Source organism: Eufriesea mexicana, unplaced genomic scaffold, assembly GCF_001483705.2.
Source record: "Eufriesea mexicana isolate 0111107269 unplaced genomic scaffold, ASM148370v2 scaffold5271, whole genome shotgun sequence".
Taxonomy (NCBI): domain Eukaryota; kingdom Metazoa; phylum Arthropoda; class Insecta; order Hymenoptera; family Apidae; genus Eufriesea; species Eufriesea mexicana.
In genome coordinates, this window is record NW_016913209.1 from 326615 (window position 1) to 351517 (window position 24903).

The 24903-nt window shown below is 40.2% G+C and overlaps 1 protein-coding gene across 2 annotated transcripts in view; it reads left to right on the plus strand.

Moving 5' to 3' along the window:
- Positions 1-24903, plus strand: part of Su(Tpl) (Suppressor of Triplolethal) — a 175248-nt gene that overhangs the window by 59400 nt on the left and 90945 nt on the right. For both annotated transcript variants that reach the window (XM_017906285.1, XM_017906286.1), the window contains exon 2: positions 9374-9421. In XM_017906285.1, the coding sequence (XP_017761774.1) occupies positions 9374-9421 (48 nt within the window). The remainder of the gene's footprint in view (positions 1-9373; positions 9422-24903) is intronic.

Sequence of the window (24903 nt, forward strand, 5' to 3'; positions counted from 1 at the left end):
CGTGCCCACGACGCAGAGTTAACAAGGCGGGCTCGCGCGCTGGTTTTCTTTTCTCCCCACCCCGCTGGTCTGGTTTCCGCGTCGCGGGGCAATTGCAAAATGCATCGTCGTGCCATTTCGTTGTTCTCTACCGCGCGGACGCGTTCTCGGTCGGTAAGAACGATTAGAATTTCGTGGACGCGACGAACTGTGCGTTACGAGCACGGGGATGCGATGCAAAATGCATGAACATAACCGTTCGCGCGCTTATGCAACCGGACACATCGAACACGCTGACGCGCCGACACCGCGCCAGGTTTCTTTTACGACTTCGCGTTCGCGAAACGAGCCTTCCATAAATTAAGTACACAGCTTTCGCCTCCGCGATACATTTCGTCGAGTTTCGTCGATTATTCCTCGTCTATTTACGGAACGGCCCGTTAACAATTTCTCTACCTTCCGAAGTTTTCGGGAGGTGGGAGGGGGTACGTCCCTTGTAACTGCTTGAAGGAAAAGGCGAGTAAATTCAGCACAGGAAGTTATTCGTTTAGTGAGTCGATAGATTGCATCTGTTCTTGTTGGGTGTACTATATATGTATATAGTCAATAAATAAGATTTCACAAGTACAGTTAAAAACAAATAACATAACCTCACACCTGAAAATTTATGAATATTGTAATCGGTAATTAAAATGTTACTAAACCTAACCTTAACGCCAAAGTTTATATACGATATATATTAAATTATAGTACACGGATGAGAGATTATGTTATTTATTTTTCATTGTACTTGTGAAACTTTATTTGTTAATTTTTTAATTATAAATTATAAATTCTAGTAAATAACGGTGTATCTGTGGTATTATAATAATAGTTGGAAATAATTAAAGGATATGTCCACGTGATATGCTACTGTGTTTTGCTCAAACGTATAGATCGTTCAATATGCGCAGACAGAGCCACTCTCGTCTATCCAACGCTCCAATTATTATATGGCGCGTATTTAATAAAAAAAGGAATATACATTTCTTTATAGAGCGCCGAGGCAGAGTGATAGAACAGAGATTTCGCGACAGACTACGTCCATAAATATCAAATATCGGAAAAACCGTTCGCTATTTAACCGATTAACCCCTCCTCGCATTATATCCGCCTTATCGGGCGAACCTCCTGAAGTGCTCTGCCGATCGGCGTCGATACATCGATAAATTATGCGCTCATCCCGCGTTACTCCTTTGACGGTGAATAATTTATCAGCTACCCAAGGAACCTCGACTGAAAACGAAATTCAACAGGTGTGAAACGTTCCCGTTCCCTCTTCTTTCGTCGCGAATTATTCTTTCAGATCCTGTTTTCGATTGACTCGTCTCACCGTCCTGCTCGATTTCCCCCTCCACGTTTCCCCGATGACACGAGTCGCGCCCTCTGGGATCCTTGAATAACCTATCCGGAGTGGCGAATCGGAATCAATTAGTCTCGCGCGTTCTGCACAGCGATTTCTAGATGGGGGTGGCGATCGCTCGGTCGGTAAGTTGGACGTCTCGTAGAGGTCGGTAATTTATTGCCAATACCGTGGCTCACGGTCGGTGATTGAATTTCGCCGGTGGGGCGAGGGGGTGGTGTATATGGTTTGAAGGGAGACGGTTGACACGAGACGATGATCGAAAGAAAGAGGAGTGTGGGGCGGGGCAGAGAGGCAGGACGAAGAGTTATTGACCAGTCTGCCAATGAGATTCTTGGTTGGAAAAGGGTCGCCGACGGTTCGCGAGAACCGCTTTGAGGACGTTTAATGCGACACGCAGTGCGCTTCTTTCTGCCGCCGTGAAAATAGAATGACCGGCGCTGTTGTATCTCTTTGTACAGGGTAAAGTGAATTTAGTCTGCGAATGGCGAACCTTTCATATCCCTTTTCTCTGCTCGGGAAATGAAAGCAACAAGGCGAATCGTTCGTTTGGCTGGTGAGAACAAAATTTTACCTAATGGAACTTTTGTTTCGCCCTGCGGGCAGAAATATATCGTTGGCCGAAGCGACGGGACCTTTTAGGCACGGCTGAATTTTGCGCGGGACTGTTTCTTTGTATATTGTTCACTAAACTCAATTTTCATTTTCATTTGTACTTATTTATTAAGCGACGTCTATCTTTGAGTTCAGGTCTATCTTTTAATAATCATTCCAATTATACAAGTGCAAGCCATGACATTTTGCATTTACTATGAGCACGACAAGTTAACCCGGCCTCGCAGGTTTTCCGTACCGCGTGCAGAGTACGCTGTTAATCCCCTTGCGCTACAGTGACGAGTCTAGCTCATGAGTATTTCATGCCAACCACGGACCGATGAACCGCGGTCGTCATACGACTGAAATTCAACACATTTCAACATGTACAAAATTTCTATAAACTCCAAATCTCTGTATAATTTCACTACAAATAACGCGTGTCTCAAAATTACTTCAAGAAATAGATTTAACCCTTTGCACACAAGACTTTGTGTCTTCAGTCACCATTCGATAAAATTTCGGAGATCGATATTAATCAATATACTAAATTCAGGATAATATCAATTATGCGATTTTTGATTTACTGTTCTGAAAAATATCGTTAGCTTTGTGGTAGAAAATTTTCAAATTTCTGAATTTCTAAATTTCCTGTGTAAAGATCATCGAGTGCAAAGGGTTAAAACCTTTTTTGCAGCGTAGGAGTTTAAGAGGTTAAGTTTCAACAGACACGGTCCTTCTTTGAAATATAATTTCGCAGTTTCGCCCGTGCACTAGTCTAACGGGAGTTAAGTTGAAAACGTATCTAATTCAGGACAAAGCAGCTATTTTACATCCGAGCGTTTAACGGTCAGGCCACGGCTCGTCTTTCGAGCCATTAATTTATTTCGTTGCGTCCCCGCCTCTCTTTTTCTGCGCCCCGTATTCTGGCCGCTGCTCGCTTCTCTGCCAGAGACGCGTGACCCGCCGCCTAGCGGCCGCTTTTGAATCTCGCTGAATCGCGACAACGCGACCCAACACGACGTCCACGCATGCGCATGTATTTCGCGCGGCGTCGAATCACTCGTAAAATCTAATAACGACGCGGCGGTATTAGTTTCGAAGGACAGGGATCGAGAGGAGAGTTCCGACCATATGAGTGGAACGTGGAACGTGCCGGTTGTGCCCTGCGCAGTGGCGCGACTCCTTCCTAGGGACTTTTCCGATCCGACGTTCCGTTTCGTGATTCACCGAATATAATTACCCAATTTTTTTCTCCTTTCTTCTTTTATTTTTGATTTTTAATATTAGTATTCGTTAGTAGAAAGGATTTTACACTTTCACGGGATGGATAAATTCCAAGCGTGAGAACATAACCTACAAAACACACCCGGCAATTGACGTGTTAACCCTTTGCACTGTAATAGTGCAAGTCTAACTCCTGAGTTCTCGTCGAATATTAGAATTACATGCTACGCTTCTCGTGCGACCAAGATTATATTTATCCTGTTCTAGGGAATTTTAAAATAATAATAGAAATATGGTTGTCCCTAATATTTTATTTTTCAGAATTAAATTGTTTAGAGTTAAAATTAAAGAGAATTAGTATTATTTTGGAATTAAACATTTATCATAGTTATCGTCGGAGAGTGTACAAATATTTTTGAAACAGAGACAGTTGCATCGGGATATTCAAATTGATTGAAAATAAATTTGCAGCGAATTCTTGACACTCTGACCTTGCATTATGTGTGTGACGATTTTTTTGCTTAATTCATTTGCACAAGCTGACCAGCGAAGCACGAAGTAGCGGATTTTTGTTAACCTAATGCAAATTTTACTCTCGGACACGGTCATCAATGACCCACGTACGTAAGCCGTGATTACCTCGGCTTCGTACGCAAATGTAAATATCGTAATCTTCCGTAGCTCGACGTCAGCGTCGAATGTTATAAATACGCGTAAATACCAGCCTGTCTAAGGCTGGAATTACATTTATTACCCGGTGAACATGGAACTCCGCTTGTCGGGACTGTCTTCTGTTCTCTTATCGGGGAAAAATGAAACGTTACCGTTAGTACGCCGATGGTTTTTTCACGGCTATCGGCGAGTGTGTTGGTAGCGCCGGTGAAAGATCCCTAGACGGCTGTGTTGAGATTGTAGCAGACGTTGTTCGAGAGACCGTGTCATTAATAACATGGACAGTTGTTTGGTGGATATTAGAGTTGGAAGAAAATGAATGTACTGTACGTGACTAAATACCATATCCATCAATTTTCAGTGTTCCTTGAGTAAATTCGAAGTGATATGTATCTTGGTAGGAAAAATTTCAGGATTATAAATACGTTTGGTATTGCAGGAGAAGGTTAATACCGTGTGATGGTGTTGAGAATATTCGACGAAAATTTGGGTCTTTGGAATATTTTTCGGAGTAGTATGGAAATCGGTACTTTTTATTCGTTTATTTTTAAAGTGCTATATTTTGGCAGAAAAATATCGTACGATGGTAAATCAAATTTTATTTTATAGAGGAAAGCTAGTATTATACCATGCCGTCAGTGAAAGTATTAAAAAAAAATTATTGCTATTGGAATATTTTTGTGAATGCAGCAAAATCGATATATGTAATCGTTTATCTTCAAAATGGTATATCTCGGCAGAGAAAAATGGTACGATGGTGAATAAAATTTCATTTTATAGGTGAAAGTTTTAGTATTATATGGTACTCTCGACGTAGATTGGAAGAAATTATTATCATTGAAACATTTTTGCAAATATAGTAAACATCGATATCTTTTACTTGGTTATCTTCAAAGCAGTAAATCTTGGAAAAAAGAAATTGTAGGGTCACGAATCGAATTTGATTTTATAGAAGAAAGTTAGTACTAACCGATGCTGGTGTCAAAAATATTGAGAAAAAATCACCACGTTTAAAATATTTTAACGAACATAGCAAAAATTGATGTTTCTGTCTTGCATCTTTTGAACCTAACCCATCAGTCTCGAGAGACACTATAGAATAATGCTAGTACAATTTTGTATCGTACTGTACCGGTACACGACTGTAGCCAATTGCATTGGTCGTTGTGGTTATATGGTTGGATTAGGATTAGGGTTTCAGTGTGGCAGAATTTCGTTCCGTTTTAGCGTGAGAATATTTCGTCTAATAAATATTACTCGTCTCTTTAACTTATCTACGATCGTAAATTGCGAAGTTCCTGTTGTTGCTCGCGTTATACTTAACGTGCATTTTCCTAAATGCGCTCGTTTCTCACGAGCCTCGCATTTTCATAAAACTAAAGAGATCCTCTTGAAAGTGGGTAGAGCGCAGACACTACACGTTAAGGCTAAAAGCACGCTTACAGCTCGGAGCTACGACGAACTATGACATTTCACAGTGTCTTGGGAGACAGGAGAGTAATTAAGATGGCGGATCAGCACTGGAACCAGTCAAAATGGCCGGTTTCGGTCTTCTTATTTTTACGGTTTACAGCTGAGCCTGATAAAATTAATATACTTCTTTATTTAGATAGAAATGTAATTATACTCAATATTATATAATTACATATAGAAACATAATTATATCATGTTATATTCCAAACTTGTACATTTGGAATTTGTTTTCCTGTCTTCCCTAAATTGGGGAATTTTAGATTTCGTAATTAGATTTAAGGAATGCTATACTTTGTTCAGGATATGTTATTGATATTTTCGACTAATATTGTGGTGAGCAAAAAAAATTGCACAAATAAAGGAAGAAAATTTACGAATTTTTGTAACCATCAAAAATATTATAGGATTGGATCTAGAATTTAGATTTTTGATTCATTCATTCGAACATTATGCATATGACGCCACCACACATTTAGTTGCAACGGATTTTTGTATGATTAATTTTGTATTAATTGTATAAAATTAATAGCCCACGCTGTATATATTTATTATACTATTTATTTTTGTTATACAATTTAATCTATACAATTTGGTTCAGTGTCAAAATCAATTTAGGTTATGTGTAATCACTAATTTCTTTCTCTATGGTCCAAGCAATTTTCATCTCGCGACATAAGATTATAATTAAAAAGAAAATCCGTATTTCCCAAACAATGAGTAAAAGAAATACAAATCCGATGAATTACATTTTTTCTTTTTTTTTTTCTTTTTAAAAAAAGCTTGGGTTCTCCAGAAAAAAAAATTAATTTTTCTCAAACAAACAGAAATTTTATCAAGATCCTATAATTACGGTGGTATTAATCAGGGATGTACATTTTTCGTGTTACTACTAGCGCCACGATCGCCAATTGCAGCGCTTCTCACTTTTACGAACGTCTTCATCGGGCTCGGCGATAAAAGGCGCACGAAGCGCTCTTACCGACAACTTTCCCTTTTCAAACGATCGCTAAGGCGCCTGCGCGTGTGCGCTGCACGCAAAATCGTCGTATATGCACGCGCTGCTAATGTAACGCGGCAAATATATTACGTTATAGGATCATACCGTAGCCCGATTTCACGAACCGCAGAAACTGGCGTAGAAAGCTGCATTGGGCTCGTAATCGAACGAATTTCTATCGAATTATGAACCAAGTATGCATTATACGTTTCCATTCTCCTCGAATTCATTACTGGGAAGTTACTTTACCATAATTACACTTTACATACGATAACCAAATGCGAGTGAAAATTCGAAAATGAAGTACATTTTACAGATACATAATATTCGGTAATACATTTCGACGAATTTTTAGTATTTAGTAATTTGGAATAATGAAAAATAACGATAGATTATGCGAATATTTTTCGTCCTGATCTCGCGAGTAAATTTCTTGCAAGTGATCATTCACATATCGGACACGTACTTTAACGTCACATACGTGTCAGATACGAATAACTAAGGTTTACAAGAAATATAAATATTGATACTGGTGATAATGCGTATGGAAATTACGTCATCGATCTAGTACTAACCGTAATCCGTAAAACCGACTTCTATTACTTTTCACTTCTGTTTACATATCGCATTCTCAAGATCACGTTCAAGATATTTTTATGAAGCCATGTATTCCATGAAAGTTAAAAATAAGTTTCAAGAATTGACTTATAACCCAAGCTAACCTAACTTGTAGTATGAACTCTGTGCACTCGAAAGGCGACACTCAGTCGTCACTTGTTTTGATGCCTCATTACGAATCTCGTATGGAAACACAACAAGAAATCTATCGTTATTACTTCAAAATAACATAACCACACTCGAGATACGAGAATAAAACAGTTCTCCACATCAGTTGATATATGATTTTTGTTTACGTCACTGTAAGAGAAATGTCTTCAATTGTCTAGCAAGCAAACTTCATATTACTTCTCCGTATCGAAAGAAGCTTCTTGCATAAAAGTCTAAAAATAAAAAAAAAAAAGAAAGACTTAAAAGCAAATGCAAAAACTTCATTTATCTATTGCAAGTAGGTATACGTTAATTTAGACCTCACAATAGAATTAAATGCCTGAAAGCAAAAAGAAAGAATTAAAAGTAAGTCGAAAATTCGTGTTTATCGATTAAAAGTATATGCACAATTTCCTGGTTCCCGCGCGCGAGAACATAACCTTAATAAAATTCAAGCAGAGAGCCCTCGAACGCCATATGCATAATTCACCCACGGCTTACCTTTCGCCTTTCGGATCTTTTCCTCTCTTTTTCTTTATCGTGTCACGAGTAAGAATTTCGTGAAACCCGATTCGTACGTTACGTGGCATAATCGGTGGCTCGGAGCGAGTCGACGGTTATCGCAAACCTTATCGCCGAATTATATGCACGTGTCGATAGCCGGGCCGATAGAGCACGCGTATAACCGAAGGAATCTGCTACGGCGCAGTCAGCTCCGCGCATGCGCAGCCTGGAAGCGCGAGCGTTTGCGTTTCCACCGGAACGGGAGAGAGAATTTTGCCTGCTGCCCATCCACTGACGAGATTGCCGACGCATGTTATGCAAATACGCGTCATCGTGCGCGACGATTTCTTCTCGTTAAGCCCAGGAATCGTTAGCGGGCATTTCCTTGCTAATGAGCGTACGCGCGATAATCAATGCAAACAGACGCGGCGATTTGTATTTGAGCCAGCTCCCGTGACTGCGTTCGGGCATCGCTGGAAATTTTCAGCCGTGTGAGAGTTGTTTCGTTGAATGAATTGGAAATGTTAGGTTAGGTGGAAGACAGAATTTATTCTTAGTCATTCTACAGCGGGTTTCAGCGAGTTTCAGTGGAATTCGATTTCTTCGAGTTTTCTTCGGTTTGGTTGTTGAATGTATTAATAGATGGAAGCACTTTAGTTGTATATTACGAGTAGGTAGGTAACGTGCATAACGTTAAGGTCTTTTGCGAATATATTAAACGTTAGAGGGATTTTTCGGGTTATCGTGGAGAATGAAAATGCTTGGAATGTTTTTTGAATGGTTAATAGAATTGTACGTATATGCTTTTCGATCTTGTTAGGTTAGGTTATAACGGTTTTAAGTAATTGTTAATGTCCAGCAGTGTAAGTGATTCTGTTAAACCGTGTATATTTAAAACCACACGAATAGTTAGAATTCTGTTACAACTTGGCTTGTATTTAGACCGAAGATAGCTGTTTCGAGGTACTTCCTGTACGTGAGTGCAACTGCATATTACTGAGCTATAAAAATGATCATAACCTAAGAATATGGAAAAACAACACGCATGTTTATATGAACTGCTTTTATTGCTTTCATGTGCTCGATTCGCCAGTAAAACGAAGTTATGATATGGGTTATTGGTATATAAACTTGTCGGATGCGAACTGTAGCAGTTTTACTAGTTAAGCATGTGGCTACACAACAATGGCGGAAAAATCGTGGTTCGGCAGGTTAACCTGTCTCTTCTAGGCAATTAAAGTTATTAATAATTAATGACAAAAAAAAACATTCGTGTGTACATTAATATATATATTGTATATTATATGTAATACATATATGTTATAATATATATTTATATATATTTTAGTCTATACACATATAAATATAGTCTCCATTCATCATTTAATTATTATTTTGTACGAATAATTTATATGTACATATAAAATACAAATGTATATACATATAATACATACGATGTGCATATTAATGTATAATTTGTACATAACATATCTATTATGTATACTATATTATACAATGTATTGTATGTATATGCATATATCAATTAGGCGTACAAAATAATAATTAATAAATGAACGAAGACCATATTTAACACGAAATAGATATTTAACAGACCAGTGGGAAATGTTATTGTCAGAGTATTTTTGAAGCATGAAATATAACACACCTGTCGCGATGAAGTTCGGCCGCCATTACTATCACAGTGGAACTCGAGCGAGCGTTGAATTAATTCGAATTTTCTCCGTTTCTGTTTGCAGAACAAGACCAGCCAGAACCCTACTATACAGTTCCTAGGAAACGAAGGGGTAAGTGAAAATCACTTTCCATTATTTGCATACTCGCGGCGATACGGTTGCGCGACACGTAGAAGCTTTCGACTTCTCTCTCTCCGTTCGATTGTAACCACGATCGATATTATGCGAAAGATTACAAGAAGTCTATCGGCTACTCGTGACCAGCCACACAAATCAACCGTGACCGTTGTTTTCCTCCTCTATTCGTTACCTGCCGAACGTGACAGCCGCCATTATCTATCATAACATCTATTAGGCGATACCGCGAGTATCTTTCCCGTTCGGTTTAAGTGAGGTTATCTTAGTCATTTGCGCGCCGCTTTATCGCGCGGCGTGTCGAAAATCGGGCTGATAAGTGACTTTAGGTAAGGCCGATTTGAATAAGTTTCGCAACCGGTTTGAAAACATCCGCGTGTAGATCTTTCTCTGTCAGATAGATAAACGAAAGAGCAACTTATTTTTCCACGATATATCTGTTGAAACATCATTTTGCAACATGTTCGACTGACACCCTTTTTCATTCGCCGAGCACAGTGTAGCTTCCATTGATAAAGTATGTTTGAAGAAAAAGGATTAATTTTCTTCGCGTTCCATTGCAGTGGTTCTCAGCATCCACTTTTTCGCGTACCATTCGGCTAATGTGCGATCAAACGTGTGTGTATTGATTGTATGTAATTTTCAAATTTCCCGCCATGTTTTAATGCAGTTAATCTCCATTTTTTCACGCAACATTCGGCTAATGTATGATGAAATATGAGCATATTCATTGTACGTAGTTTTCGAATTAATTTCCAAATTTTACGGAGTTTGGTTAGGTTTGCATAGTGTCTGAGAAAATGTATGTACCACTGGTAGTATATATATGGCGTAGGTTGAGAATCGCTGTTTTCACAGATAAGATATAAAACTTAATAAAATTATATGTTATATATATACATTGCTGTAATTATAGGCTTATATAATGTTGCAAATTTAATACTATAGACGAACACGTTTTCCTCGCACAAGAATTAATTCCAGATTCTAATAAAATTCCAACGTCACTGAAAGTTTCCTTAAAAATCTTCCTAGAACATTTATCAGCCTGTTTTATTCGCGCATCTGTCTGTCTGAGTAATCGAAAAACCCACAAATACGTATACTTATTATAATTATCTTGAATCTCCAGGAATCTTGAAGAAAACTTAAGGCAGTTTTCCATAAAGACCTCTCGAATAGCATAGAAAATTTCGAAATCTTGACTATTGGAATACAAACAGGGGTATAAGTATAAAAAGGTTAGAAACTTCTTAAATTTCGATTATCAAAATTTAAAACAAAGATATAAGGTTAGTTGCTAATCAAATTATGAAGAGGTTAGGAAATTTGAAAATCACGATTATTGAAATACTAACAAGGATATAAGAATAACTACTAATTAAAAAGGTTAGAATATTTAAAAATCGCGGTTATTGAGACACAAATAAGGGTATACGAGTAATTTTTGGCGAAGGTATAAGGTTAGAAAATGTTAAGATCATGACAATTAGCCGGGATGAGTGGCAAAGCAGCGGACGATTTTAGCACGGTGTAAAATTCGCGAGATCGTGGCCTTAGAGTCATGCGTAATCCTTCCGAGAAGCGACGGGACTTGAAAAAGCCGTATCCGTGTAATCACGTTCGCGCGACTGGGAATAAAAAATCGTCCTCGAGCGCCTGCGCCAGCTGCGCAGCACATGAACTCCCCGGTCGTTTCCGCGCGCTTTCCGCGAACTATCGTTTAGCGTACGTTAAGCTTTTCTCGGAAGTTTTTCCGCCGCCGTTCGTCGCGTTCGATCTTGAAGATGTATTCGAGGCTCGTTAGGGAAGCTACGAGATTCGTCGTGCACGTACACAGCTGGAAATTACGGACCGTTAACGTGGGCGAATAAAGATCGAGTCGAGTGAGGTTATGTTGTGTCGCAAGCCGGATCGATACGCGTGCCTGGTTATACATTGATGGCAAAGTTCGAAGATTACTGGGGGTGGGTATAGGTATAATTCTGGATGGAAATTGCTTTATTATTCGTGGTAATGGTTGATAAGATAATGATAAAGAGATTGTTGATGGTATATCAACGAATTGGACTGTTTTCAGGGAAATATCCGGGAAGGCACGAGGTGTTGACTTTGGCATTTGGAGAGAGTACTCGTTTAGAAGCACTCGTCAAACTTTTATGAAATGTTAAATACACAGCGATTTTAAACAATCGAATTGGAAAGGTAAAGAAACGCTTAGAGGTTATGTATGCGAGTTGCGTTCTCTCGAAATATTTTCTAACCTTTCGTTAGCATTTTAGCTTCGATTGGAGACGAGTTACCGATTTGACTCGTTGGTGAATACTTTTACTTTTCTTGGATGTATATAGGCGCGTTCTAATTAGGAAGAGGGATTGAAATAATTGATTACAAATCTGTGCAGATTTATTTTAAATAATTTTTTTTTTTTTTTTTATTTTGTAGAACAGGATATTGTTACGATGTTATTAGTCACGTTGGTAATTTCACAAATGGAAAATGGATAAATACCCCCGGGGTTATGGCAATATTGGTCAACGATGACGGACAAAAGGTGTTAACAATTTAAAACAAGAAAAAGTCTACAGTGACGCGAACAGGAGACCAATGAGTATTGACTTAATGATTAAGGATGAGTTATAACAAATACGTATGCAAGAAAAATTCGTATTTTCTTGCATTATCCAAGCATTGCTCCTTTATACCAATTCTTCCATCAATTTTGGAAAGTGTATGGTTAGATCTATAAATCCTTATCCTAATACACATATAAACAAACTTGCATCTATTATCCATCATTATTCTAAATTTCAGAAACTCAAGACACCACTAATTTATTCATTCTTAAGAAACTCACAATTTCCCAAGAAACCTACAACACTCGCAAAACCTGGAAAATCCACACAGGAGCTGTTCACAGACCAAAACAACAAACACCGCTTCTGAAGTAACCTAACCTCAACTTTTTAAATCCAAACAAGTTTATACATCATTTTTGTTGACTTACACTAACACTAACTCACCATAGTTTCCCTAAACGACAAATCAGGTGTGTTATACTACTTTACAGTATTTTTAGTCTCCTGTATTCCATTATTTCTATAACCGACTATACTTTCTTTCTAAATTCTCCCAATCTTCCAGACTTCTTCCATCGTCCATCGTCAACCGATAGAAACCACCTCGTCTATTAACCAAATCAACAGACAGTTTAGCAAAACCGTACACCTAATCGGCAGTCAGCTCGCAAGAAAGGCCTGGAGGTGAAAGGTGGACAGGTGAAATGTTTCTTACAGGGTCTGTTCGTAAAAAGAAGCGAGAGTGAGAGGCGTAACACATCATCGATCGCGTGTACGATCCTCTCCCGTTACAAGACACGCGGAGATCTTTTGGCGTCGGGATCGAAGGATCGACGATACTGCGCGTGTCCGTAGACGTGGCCACGACGTTGAAGGTTTCTACTACGGTGAAGGCGATCGAGGTCGTTCGAGCAAGGTTATGCACCATTTTCTCCCGTGCCGTTCGTTGATTCGCCCGTCCGTTCATTGGTCGCTTCGATCGCTTCTCAAATTGCCACCAAAGACAGTGAAGTCGGCAGCCGACTCCTTGGGTCCTTGGCGATACTCGCGGACGATTTTTCGAAGGCTACAGGAGGAGATCGTCTTTCGAGGTTGCATTCATTCTCGACACTTTGGTTCCGGGATCCTGTGAGACTCGCTGATCTTGGGACGGTTTATTATGGGTGCTGAGATCTTTCTTGTGTCGATCACTGATACCTAGCATGTCGTGGTCTTAGGTGACCAGTGGTATTAGGGAATTGAACTCTATAATTATGTAATTCATTTTATTTCTAATATCATCACTGTTGTAACTATGTAGAGTAGTAGTTCCTCACCTCTTCATAGTCTTCGAAGTGATTTTGATTACAGAATGTGTATAGGATTTTCAGTGTCGTTACTGTTGCTATAGAGATCCAAGATAGGTGTAGTGTTCATAGGTGACCAATGGTATTAGGAGATTGAACTCTATAATTATGTTAATTTATTTTATTTCTAATATCATCACTGTTGTAACTATGTAGAGTAGTAGTTCCTCACCTCTTCATAGTCTTGGAAGTGATTTTGATTACAGAATGTTTATAGAATTTTCAATGTCGTTACTGTTGCTATAGAGATCCAAGATAGGGGTTGTGGTCATAGGTAACCAATGGGATTAGTGGAATAATTGAACTCCATAATTATGTAATTTATTTTATTTCCAATATCTTTACTGTTGTTGCAACTATGTAGAGCAGTGGTTTTGAAAACCTTTCCAAAGTCGTGGAACTGTCTCTGACTGTAGAATATTTATATGATATTCACATCTAAGATAGTGTTTGTTAAAATCCTCAAAGTCTTTTTAAAAAGATGTTAAGACTTTTAATTGTAGAAAAGATTTAGGGATCACCATAATTTCTAAGACTACAAACATAATGACAAAAATATTCTTTTTATTAAAAATTATATTTGTAAGAATTGTATACTAAAGTAACACTTTCTTTGAATTTATCTTAATCTACATTACAATGGGAAGGCACATTACAAACATAGTTTTGAGATTAACATAGGAAAACAAATACTGGTAAATAATTCGAAAAGATATCGAATGGTAAATATAAATCACTCGAGATACCGTGTGCGATATTTCAAGATTACAATTAATATTATCGTAAGAAAAATATAACATAATCGGCTATAAAATTCTCAGTTGTAGGCAGCGGTGTAGTTGGACATTTTTCTGAAGCAATACCAGTTATCTCGCAACGCTATCTAGCTGTATCGTAATCTTGATACTGGAAATCGATTCATCAACTCGGGGACCTTGGTCTTGCAGGATATTGATTCTTACAGTCAGATAAAAGGTGCTCGACGATAATCGTGAATATTCCATGTGATTACCTCGCGCTGGTTTCCGTTACTGTGTAATTGATCCCGAGTTTCCTCTCATGATTCACCTTAGATGATTCGCGTATCGAACGCAGCAACGGTGTATTTTAAGACTAGCAGCGATTTCGAAAAACGTGGCCAGTCGCATTAACCTCGGTATACTTAACTACATCACGATCCAAATACTCATTTTAAAATTTTCCATTAAAAATTCCGCAATTGATCAGGTATCGTTGCTAATTTTTCTCCTGGTATAATCAATCTTTTAACATTTTGTTTCATTTTCTTCAAGGTTTTTAAGGTCCTTCTTCTATTTGTTTTCACCTGGTTATGTTATTCTGGCCCTGGAAGAATTAGGGTTAATACAGAGGAATAAATGTACATACATAAAAGTACAGAGATTTTAATAGGTTATTTGCAATATAGAAAATTATAGGGTTTAAATTATCTGGGCCTTACCTTCGATCAAATTTAATTTAATTTAACTTATTTAAATGCTTTGTTAGATTAGATATTTAGATATTATCATTACATATGATTAGTTAAAATTGAAGGAACTTATTGGTAGATATTTTCTGTTAGATTTTCCTATTTGTAAGCTTCCCAATGATGTATCACTTCTCCCACACGTGATTGTATTATAGTACGTACTTATTTCATCTATATTTTTGAAATGAGACACTTGCGACTCCTACGACCTTCTCTATTATGTTTCCTTATTTATAAGCTTCCAATGATGTAGTATCGTAGTTCTCCTCCGTGTAACCTTTGATACTGTAGCGTAGATGAAGTAAATTATTATTCCGATATACGTGTATCCGTATATTTTGAAACGCGTTTACCTGCTAAGTGCGTCCATTAGGAATTACAGGAATCAAAGCACGGATGTATTAATTACACGTGTGCATTCGTACCTTCGATACACGTTCAGAGCCATAACCTCTGCTGAAAATACATCATAATTTATATCTCTCATACATGCGGATTCGACGCGCTACCTCGATTAGGTTTGCGTTTCTAAATTGTACTGTAAAGTACGATGCCGCGGGGGGTCAATGTACAGATGTCGCTTCCGTGGACATAACCTCAAAATGACGGGTTCCAGATTAATGCTCTTCGAGTTAAATAGATTCTCCTGGGAAAATTAACATCGATATTTATCGAGTCGTGTATGGAGTATATATAGATACACTTTCCTAACCTCTTCGTTATCACGCCCTCTATTGAGGTTAGAATTACTAATCGCCAGAAAGTTGTAATATTACGTGTCCTTATAGGCTAATCTTAATAGCCTCTGCACGCAGTAGTAAAACCACAAGGTTTTCCTCTTTTATTACTGTGTCAAGGTTCTTCATCGAGGTCCACTTTCCGAATTTATAGGACTCGTACAGGAAGGTCTCTAGAGGAATAGAAATCCTGGCAAGAAAAATGATTCAAAGGTATCGATTATTATACATACCTAAGTACACGCTAATTAAAGACAGCAACCAGTAAGGTACCATGATGTTATATATTTTTACAGGTTAGGATGAATAGTCGTTGCACACATTAGCCTAACCGCAAGGTCTTCCTTTAGTTTTATTGCTTTGCCAAGGATTTGCCAACCTTCCCGAGTCCCATTGCGAATTTATGAGTGCAAAAAGGGAGTGGCCCCGTTGCTGAGGGAAAAAGATAAAATTCAAGGAGGTATCAATACCCATAATTGTTAACATCGTGAGATGTAGAGGACCGTTCACAAGCGTTCTTCGTGGTCCTATGAATACGCTGCTTTAGACTCGGATTATTTATACAGAGCCGAAAAAGGTGACCTTGCCAGCACCCATCGACTCTGCACGCCCCTGGCCAGGCCGTGTCCTTTCACGAAGCAGCTTGTTAATCACTGATTCGAAATCAGTTCTCCCCGTTGGCAGGAAGGTGACCGACCTGTCCGCGTCTTCGTCCACTCGACTTTTCGGGCGTGGCTCACTGTCTCATCGATTAAGCTCCGTTTCGTGATGTTTGAGGCGAATAACGAACGAGCAAAGTCGCTGAGAAGGATTCCTCTGTGATGTTGATTCATGGACGATTGTAGTTCCTCGGCTGGATAAGGCTCGGCTCGTTTTAACCTGTTGCGATGCTGTGGACAGGCGTTCTTTTTAATAGGAGATACTTGTTCGATTGCCTTACTATGTGGTTAAACTGGTTGCTCTCGAAATAGAGACGACGGGAAAATAGAGTAGAAGGAATAAGTGGGAGTTCTACACTCATTTTGACGCTTTATTGCTGATTGGTAACCTTTGATGGAATTTTTCATTCCCTCTGGACACACATGATTGAATAATCTGTAGATTTACTTTAAGAATAGATGTTCCACGTGTAACAATTTATTCTTACTTCTGAGGAAGAAATAAAAGCACACAAACGTGCAAAATCCCTTGCTAAATTCGTTTATTAAATTAATTTGTTAATAGACAGAGAGAAGAGAATAGTAAAAAGCAATAGATACGTGAATAATCAGGATTGTATAATATCGTCTGTAATATTATAGAATAATTTGAGGACTAGGAATGACAAGAACAGGAACATTATGTGTACCTAAGAAATCAACGTCCAGCGAAATCCTTCAGCCAAGAGCTGAACCTCTTAGGCTCGCAATATAAAAACACTTCTCCAATTTTTATTGCACCAACAAGAGATAATACCTGGAAGATAATAATACCAGAAACGAGGCTTGCTTGCAGTTTCCAGCATACGAAGTGCCTCTTCCCATTCTAGCTTTTATCTACTCCATACCTCGGCAGGGCAATATGATAATATTTCCGAGAATCAAAGCGAGTGAAGCCTGGAGCTAATGTACCCCGTGGGTAAACGCAATAAAACGGTAATAATAATCACCTGTTGCGGGGGAAAGAAAGAAGTTTGCCTCTGGATGAAAGAAACAGAAGCAACCCATAGCCTTGTTTTATTAAGGCTTCATTCACATAACCGATTCTGCTCAGCCGCATTTACCCTGCTTGCTTTATCCTGACCTTTGACTGGCTTCCACTCTGGAAGATCCCCGAAGACCGATGCGCCCACGTTGACCTTTTCGCCAAGCTGTAACGAGACCAGCACGCCTTAGGGCAAGTTCTCGCCTCGGGCTCCTAGAAAATGATTTCCTAAGGACGCCTCGTTCGATGCCCATGTATCCGATGCCTGTCGTTGAATCCTTGAGGAGGAAACGTTGCATAGAAAGTAGCAATGTCGCTTGTTCGATGCCAAGAATAGTCCCATGAGTATATGCATTCACTGGGAAGGATCTCTGTTAGTCGCATGTGATCCCCAAGAATTCCTTTAGGATCTTATTTTCTTCCTTTTCCTGTGGAATATAAGTGTAAACTCAAAACGTGGCAAGGTGACAGATTTCTCTTGTAAAATAAGAAAATATAGAATTAAAATCAAAAATTTTTGGTGTAAGTAAAAAATAAAATTATGTTGTTTGTTTATATCTGGGGAACAATTCCTGTATGGTATCGTGAACTGTGTGTCTCTCTTTCAAAGTACATTTAGTATTTTTTTAAATACTAATAGCCTCTTATACCGTGTGTTTTAATGGCTCAGAAATGCTTTATAGAGCCAGTTTAATAATTGATAATTTGTTTTCTGGTCAACAGAGTAGGCTGTCTTCGCTTTCATCACATCTGATGTATATTACGCCATGTGATAGCAATATTCTATTAATTTAGCGGTAGATAATAATATCTCCATTAAGATAACCTTATTATCAAAATTAACATAGCACTCGATAGCAAAGAAGTCAAAACTGCGCTGACTTGCCATTAAACGAATGAACCTCCCTAATGCAGTCTCTCGGGGCTTCTAACCGCGCGCTGGAACGAGTTTACACGGTTATCGCCTGGCTCCAAGCGCGCCACCTCGAGGCGCAATTTAAAAATCAACAAACCCACAGGATATCGGGTGTTATTACACGGTCGAAAGGATTTCCAGTCGCGCGGCTTCTCTCGGGGCTCCTGTTAAACGCAGCTACTCTCTCGTGCATTTTCCTCGCACCGGAGCAGATTCCAGTTGAATCTTCCTCGCTCCTTCTCTCTCCGACACGTACGTGCATACCCGTTCAGTTTAATCCATTGTCATCGCGAGCCAACGGCAAGCCTTCGCGGATTAACGACTTATATATTTTCTCGATCCATGATAAACGACACCCGACTCGCGCGCGTTCTCTGTGTTTTCGTTCCACGCCTCTCGGCTGCGCGCGCCCTCTGTGTTTTCGTTCCCCACGCCTTCCGCCCGCGCGCCCTCTGGCTCCTTCCATGCCACTCGTCCGCGCGTCGTCAACCCTGTTCGTTCTTTCCTTCTCTTCGCTCTTTTTCGCTCCTTTCCGCACCGTGCTTTATCGCGCGGTTATTTTCAGCGACGGTCTTCGTCTTCGGAAATCCCGTTTCTCTTCTCTTTTTCTATCCGTTCACTTCTTCCCTCGTGTCGTCCGTCTTTCTCCCTCGCGTCGACGATCTTTCCCCTTCATGTCGACGGTCTCTCTCTCCCTCGCCCTCCCCTGTGCGAGAATTTCGTCCGCGTCGGTAATAACATGGGTAACCAAACACAAACGCTGGAATGAATCGTCGACCGTGACATCTTGATATTTTATTCGGAGCTCGCGATTTTTGCTTATTTATAGGCCGTTATATTGTCAGCGTTGCTCGTTAACGCGACCGTCGCAGAGACGTGGCGCTGCTGCGCCTGTAATAGAGGCCAAGTACACGCTATCCACGTGTATTCGTCAGCGCTCTCTAGCGTCCTTATGGATCGCGTGCGACAGTGGTTTCTCTGTTTTGCTTTGTCCGTCGCTTTGTTCGCTTTACCGTGCGAGAATTAACCTTTCGCAGCTCGTGTCACGTTCGATGTTTCCTCTGATCTCGTACTTCCGCTGTACTCTCAGAAGCATTCCTTGGTTCGGTTGTCAATGGACGAGTTAATGAGGTTAGGAAAAGTGATAAATTGGAAGTAATAAATCGAGTCTAGTTCGTCGTAAGAATATGAGCTTGCATATGAAAAGTATCCTAACAGAAGTGGTATAAACGTTCCTTGGGTAGATTAAATTCCTCCCAACTCGTTCCTCAACCCGAGATTTGATTTCTTTTATTTCCCTTATTCGATTTTCGATGGTCGTTTTGGAATTCTCTGATCTCTCGACTGCCAAGATGGCGGTCGGGATAGACATGCGTGAAATTTTGTCCCTAATCCTCCGTGGCTGTTTAACCGTTAAAAATTTGATTTTTACGATTTACGTGTGACTCCGCGTTGAAAATGAACCGACGGATCCACTTTTAAGACGATGCTTAAATTTATCTTCGTCGAGGATTTCTTTATCGATAAAATTTATATTTTATCGAGTGAGTTATGTATATACGTTTTCACTCGAGATTATAAATGTTACGCGAATATGTTTCGGAGTAGTCATGTTTAAAAAAATAAATATCTCATGCGCATTTAAACTCAGGAATGTCAAATTATCGAGAATTTTCTGTCGAGCGGAAAAAGGTAGGAGAAAAATGATTGACGTCAATACTTCAACTAAATTGAATAGATATGTCGGAATTTCAATCAACCGTAAAATAAAGTACATTTATTCAACAACGTAGCGATCAAATTATCGAAGGTATACAGAGTTGAAAGTTGCGCAAGCGCAGCACGGCTTGCACGCGTCGGAATTCGGGAGTGTAGAAAGTATTAGATCGAACGGTCGGGGGAAAACTTAAAAGCGAAATTTTATCTACCTTACACGATGTATAAGCGTCTACGCGACTTTCACGCGAGCACGCGTGCGCAATTATTACACATACGGGAGCAAAGTACCGCGATTTAAATTGCGTCAATAAGGCGCAAAGAAAGAAAAAAAAAAATAACACGTAGGTCGGAGATCTGGTCAAATTTTGCTGTAGTTAATTAACAATTATACGAAGAACGTTCGCGTCTCTTTATCTCGTTATCTCTGCTACGTCAAAGAACAAAGAAAACACCATGGCGGAGCTGTGCGTGTTTGTGGCCTGAATATTTTTTCTTTTTCCTCCGTCTCATTTCTCCCCACTCCGTCCTTTCATCTCTCTATCCTTTTCGTTACGGGTTCCACCAGGAGCGTAGCAATTATTCCAGTATAATTCGCTCATTTAGTAGACGTCCTTGTCGTTGCTGACGTATCCAGAGAGAACCGACCCGTCTTGGCCGATCTGTGTTGCCTGTTTTCTACCTACTCGTGTATATACCAGACGCAGCCGCGCATGCTCACGCGCGTGCGCAGCCGGCGATTTTATATGTAACAATAACGCTCGGACGATCGCGCAGTCTACGTGTACCATAACCTTTTTTCCTCGTTCGTCGAATACGCTCACTCTCTTCCTCTTTGTTCTTCTCCCATCGAAACCACTCTCTCTTTCTTTCTCCCTCCCTCTTCTTCTCGTTTCTTTCTCTCTCCCTCGTAACTGTCTCTCGGCTTCGTCGGAATTTATCTTCGTCGCAGCATACGTCGTTCTCTCTTCCACTTTGACGTCCCTTCTCGAAGTATAATTTCACGTGCTCGCGGCCTGTGCGCTCGTGTAAAGTACGTATTTCAGCGATAGCGACGGCCTTTCGTGTACGTGTGTGGTTAGCATACGTAGAACGTGCGCACGCTTGCCTTCACATTGTTGCCTTTCACTCGGTTTCTTGCTGTCCGCTACGTATGTATATTTTACCCGAGAACAGCGCTTTATTGGCTCCGCTCGACAAACGTCCAGACATATGTAAGGCGTCTTTTGCTTTTTTCCAGAGTACCCCAAGTTCTTGCCGAGAATACGTTATACCAGGAAATCGTGTTCACCGCGTGAGTCCGATTGGAAAATGTGTTCTCGTAATCGACCACGACGCATCTCGCGGCGACATTTTGCGAAAGATTAAGTTTTTCCTGGAACGAAATGTTGGATTATCCTGCGTGTCTCGTTCAGATGACATATTCTCCAATACTCGATCACGTTGTTATCATCGATTAATCTCTACCCGATCGATTCGGCGATAACGGGTTCAAGGAAATTTCTATTCGATACGAGAGTACCGGAGAATTCGTTCGCTCATCTGCGCGTGCGCAAAAGTATTCCACTTTTACGTGGGAATACTTCTCCGTTCGAGTCTCGTGATTCGCGGTGATTAAAAGGTAAAACGCGAGACGAGAATCGCCACTGTATCCGGCGGCAGCCGGAAGCTCCACGCCACGCGTTTTATTGTCTTTTTCTCTCGGCGATCGCTTCCTCCTCGACGTGTTTGCGCGCGTGCACACGCGTCGAGCGTTGCTACTCGACACGCAGCTCGCACGCACGCGCGCGCGTTTCTTTCGCTTAAGGCGATATTTCATGGCAGTGGTACGAAACACATCACTGGCGTAACAGTTACTTTTACGCGTGACCCACTTACTATTCCAACAGTCGAATCTAAGTACTACAATAAAAAGTGGGTCACCCTGAAATAATTGACGGTTTCGCATGTTAACAGCTGGCCCGACGAAAGGGTGGCCATCTTTCGGCGAGCAGAAGTATTAGAGCGTATTAGTCGACCAACCTTTTCCACCATAGTCGAAATCTCACATGAAATCATTGATGCTTCAATTTGGAAAAGCGCGTTCGTACTAACCTAAATCTAACCTAACGTGGTTAATAAACAATTCGACGTTTCTGAAAGAAGCAATGACGTGTCTGCGAAAATTAAACAAAACGTGCCAGTGTCCATAAATTGTCCAGACAATCTTCTTCAAATTCCTGGAATCGTAGTGTCTGTATACACTTTGCATACAACGTTCGAATAAAATTACCACCCGAGAAAAATAGCACGCGTCTGGCCACTTAGTGGCTGAAATCATGCATAACCTCAAAACAAAAACAGCTTAATTGCTGTCGTCGCGTTCATTGCAACAGAAGATAAAACACTAGAGTACTGTTTATCAGCGACTAAATAACAACGTTTTTCCACAAATTCACTTTGCGCAGTGAAACTTTGTCATTGGAAACGTTGAAATACGGGCAACCAATGATCGTCGTCCCTGGACGAGTGTGGAACAAGGAGGGAGAGGGATACTCAACGGAGAATTGTTCGGCGGCCCTCGCGGACATTTTTTCCACGCGCAAAGGGCGACTGGACCTCACGCGGGTAGGGGAGGGGATAGGCTGGAAACTGCCCTATCCCAGGACCGTTTCAGTTGGTTTTACGAGCGCACGGACAGGCGGCGCAACGAATCTCGTTGGTCGACCGGCATCGGCAGGATCCGCGAGCCGCGAATGCGGGACACCATTCTATATAGGTGTATCTTTATCGTTGCGGCCTTGCGCGCATGTAGGCGATATGCGGGTGTTGCGCTTCTCGCCATTAATTTTCCCTCCCTTTTTCGTTCGCCGTTCATTCACGCGGTGTGTTACGCCTGTGACGTGCCCGATAATATTCCACGTTATACATGCGCGTTCACACGTATTATTCTGGCTCTCACCGTTCTGAGAAATTACTGGGTTTTTTCGCAGGCTTTTTTTGTCGCTCGTGGAAATACACCGCGGATAAAAGGTGGTTTACAGAGCCCCGGGATAAAGGGTAACACCTGAACGCATTTGATGCTTTTCCAGGTGTGAAAGTTTGGTTAAATATGGCGATACATAAAACAATTTTTTTCTCTTCTCTTTTGCCTTTTATGGCGCGTTGCTTTTGAAGCATCCTATTGCAGAAAAGTATCGCAGAGTTGTAATGTTAACAATAGAGATATGTGAAGCAATTAGAGTTAAAAGCGAGAATGTAAATTTCGATATTTTATTTTCTGTGGATATATTAATCATCTTTTTAACAGTGATTCGGAGTATCTTTGTGTTTTAAATTAGAATTACTAAACGTGCCAGAATAACCAGTTTCACACGTTTTTAATTATTTTCTAATTATCTAATATATGTTTTTGGCAAAGTTAATATTAATTCTTACTCAGATAGACTCTGTCTATTTTTATTATATCATTTTAATCGCTATGAACTATATATACTATATTTAAGTATATATTAATTACGATTCGAATCAAATTGAAAATATCTAAACCGAACTCCATATTGAATTTTTCCTCCGCCATCACCGACGCCATGATGGAAACGCGCCATTACAAACCTGCCCTCTACTATACAATTCTCTTTCTTTCTAAAATTATCGAGTCAAATTACTCGAAATCATTTCTAATTTTTTCTTTTTTTGAATTATTAACCCCCTACACTCGAAAGGCGACCTTCAGCCGCCATTTAATAAAATTCCGAAGATATCAATTGATGTAACAATTATAATAAAAAAAAATCGATTTTTTCAAATCGGATTGCCACGATACCCCCTGGAATCGCAAGGTACAAAGGGGTTAATCATCCATGCTTGCATTAGACGGATCGTGCACGAAACGGTGAACGGAAATGCCATTTTACCCCGGGTGTCTTATCACTCGCGATACTTTCATTGGCGGCTATTAATATGTTAGTGTAAAGCAATACCGCGTATCTAGTTCGAGCAGTGTCCGCGGAAGATAACGCGTGTCGTGCTCCTCCATTGTCGTAAATAACCGTTGTCGTGACGGTGATACGGTTCGCGAGCGATTTGCTTTCTCTGGCCGGCTGGAATTGTTGCTTTCGCCTTTGATTTAGAGTCGAAAAGGAACAGGTTCCCCGCGATAGAAAGGAAGCAAACTTCGATACCAGTCTTGCAACTGGTCTCCAAGCTCCTCGAGGATGCTTGGAACGTGCGTCAATTAGGAATCGCGGGCTGTCATAATCAACGGGTTTCTTTCATGGAAACAGGCGTTACGTGTACGACGAAATTCGAATAAGGTTATGTCGGTTACCGGTGAGCAGCTTTTCCCGCGGATTAACTTTGCGGTCGGGATCGCTTGTTTCGGACTCTCTGCTCAGACTCTCGCAGTTGCCGGGCGTGTGCAGAGTTGCTTTTCACGAAATTTATGTCTCTCGCGAAGAGTGGAATTTCAACCCCTTGCACTCGGGGCAATTTTTAGCGCGACTTGCCCGCAATTCCGAGCCACCTTTAACGTGACCTTCCGGTAATTCCTAGTCATTTTTATCATGTGCTGTATGAGCAATTACGAGTCATTTCTATAATGTCACATACCGGCAATTCCGAGTCATTTTTATAATATGCTCCACAAGCAATTACGAGTCTTTTCTATAATGTGACATGCCAGTAATTCCGAGTTATTTTTAATGCGACCTGCCAGCAATTCCGAGTCATTTTTTAACGCGACCTATCGGCAATTCCGAGTCATTTCTTAACGCGACCTATCAGCAATTCCGAGTCATTTCTTAACGCGACCTATCGGCAATTCCGAGTCATTTCTTAATGCGACCTATTGGCAATTCCGATTCATTTTTTAATGCGACCTATTGGCAATTCCGATTCATTTTTTAATGCGACCTATCAGCAATTCCAAGTCATTTTTAACGCGACTTATCGGCAGTTCCAAGTCATTTTTGGCGTGACTTATCAGCAATTCCAATACATTTTTAACGTGAC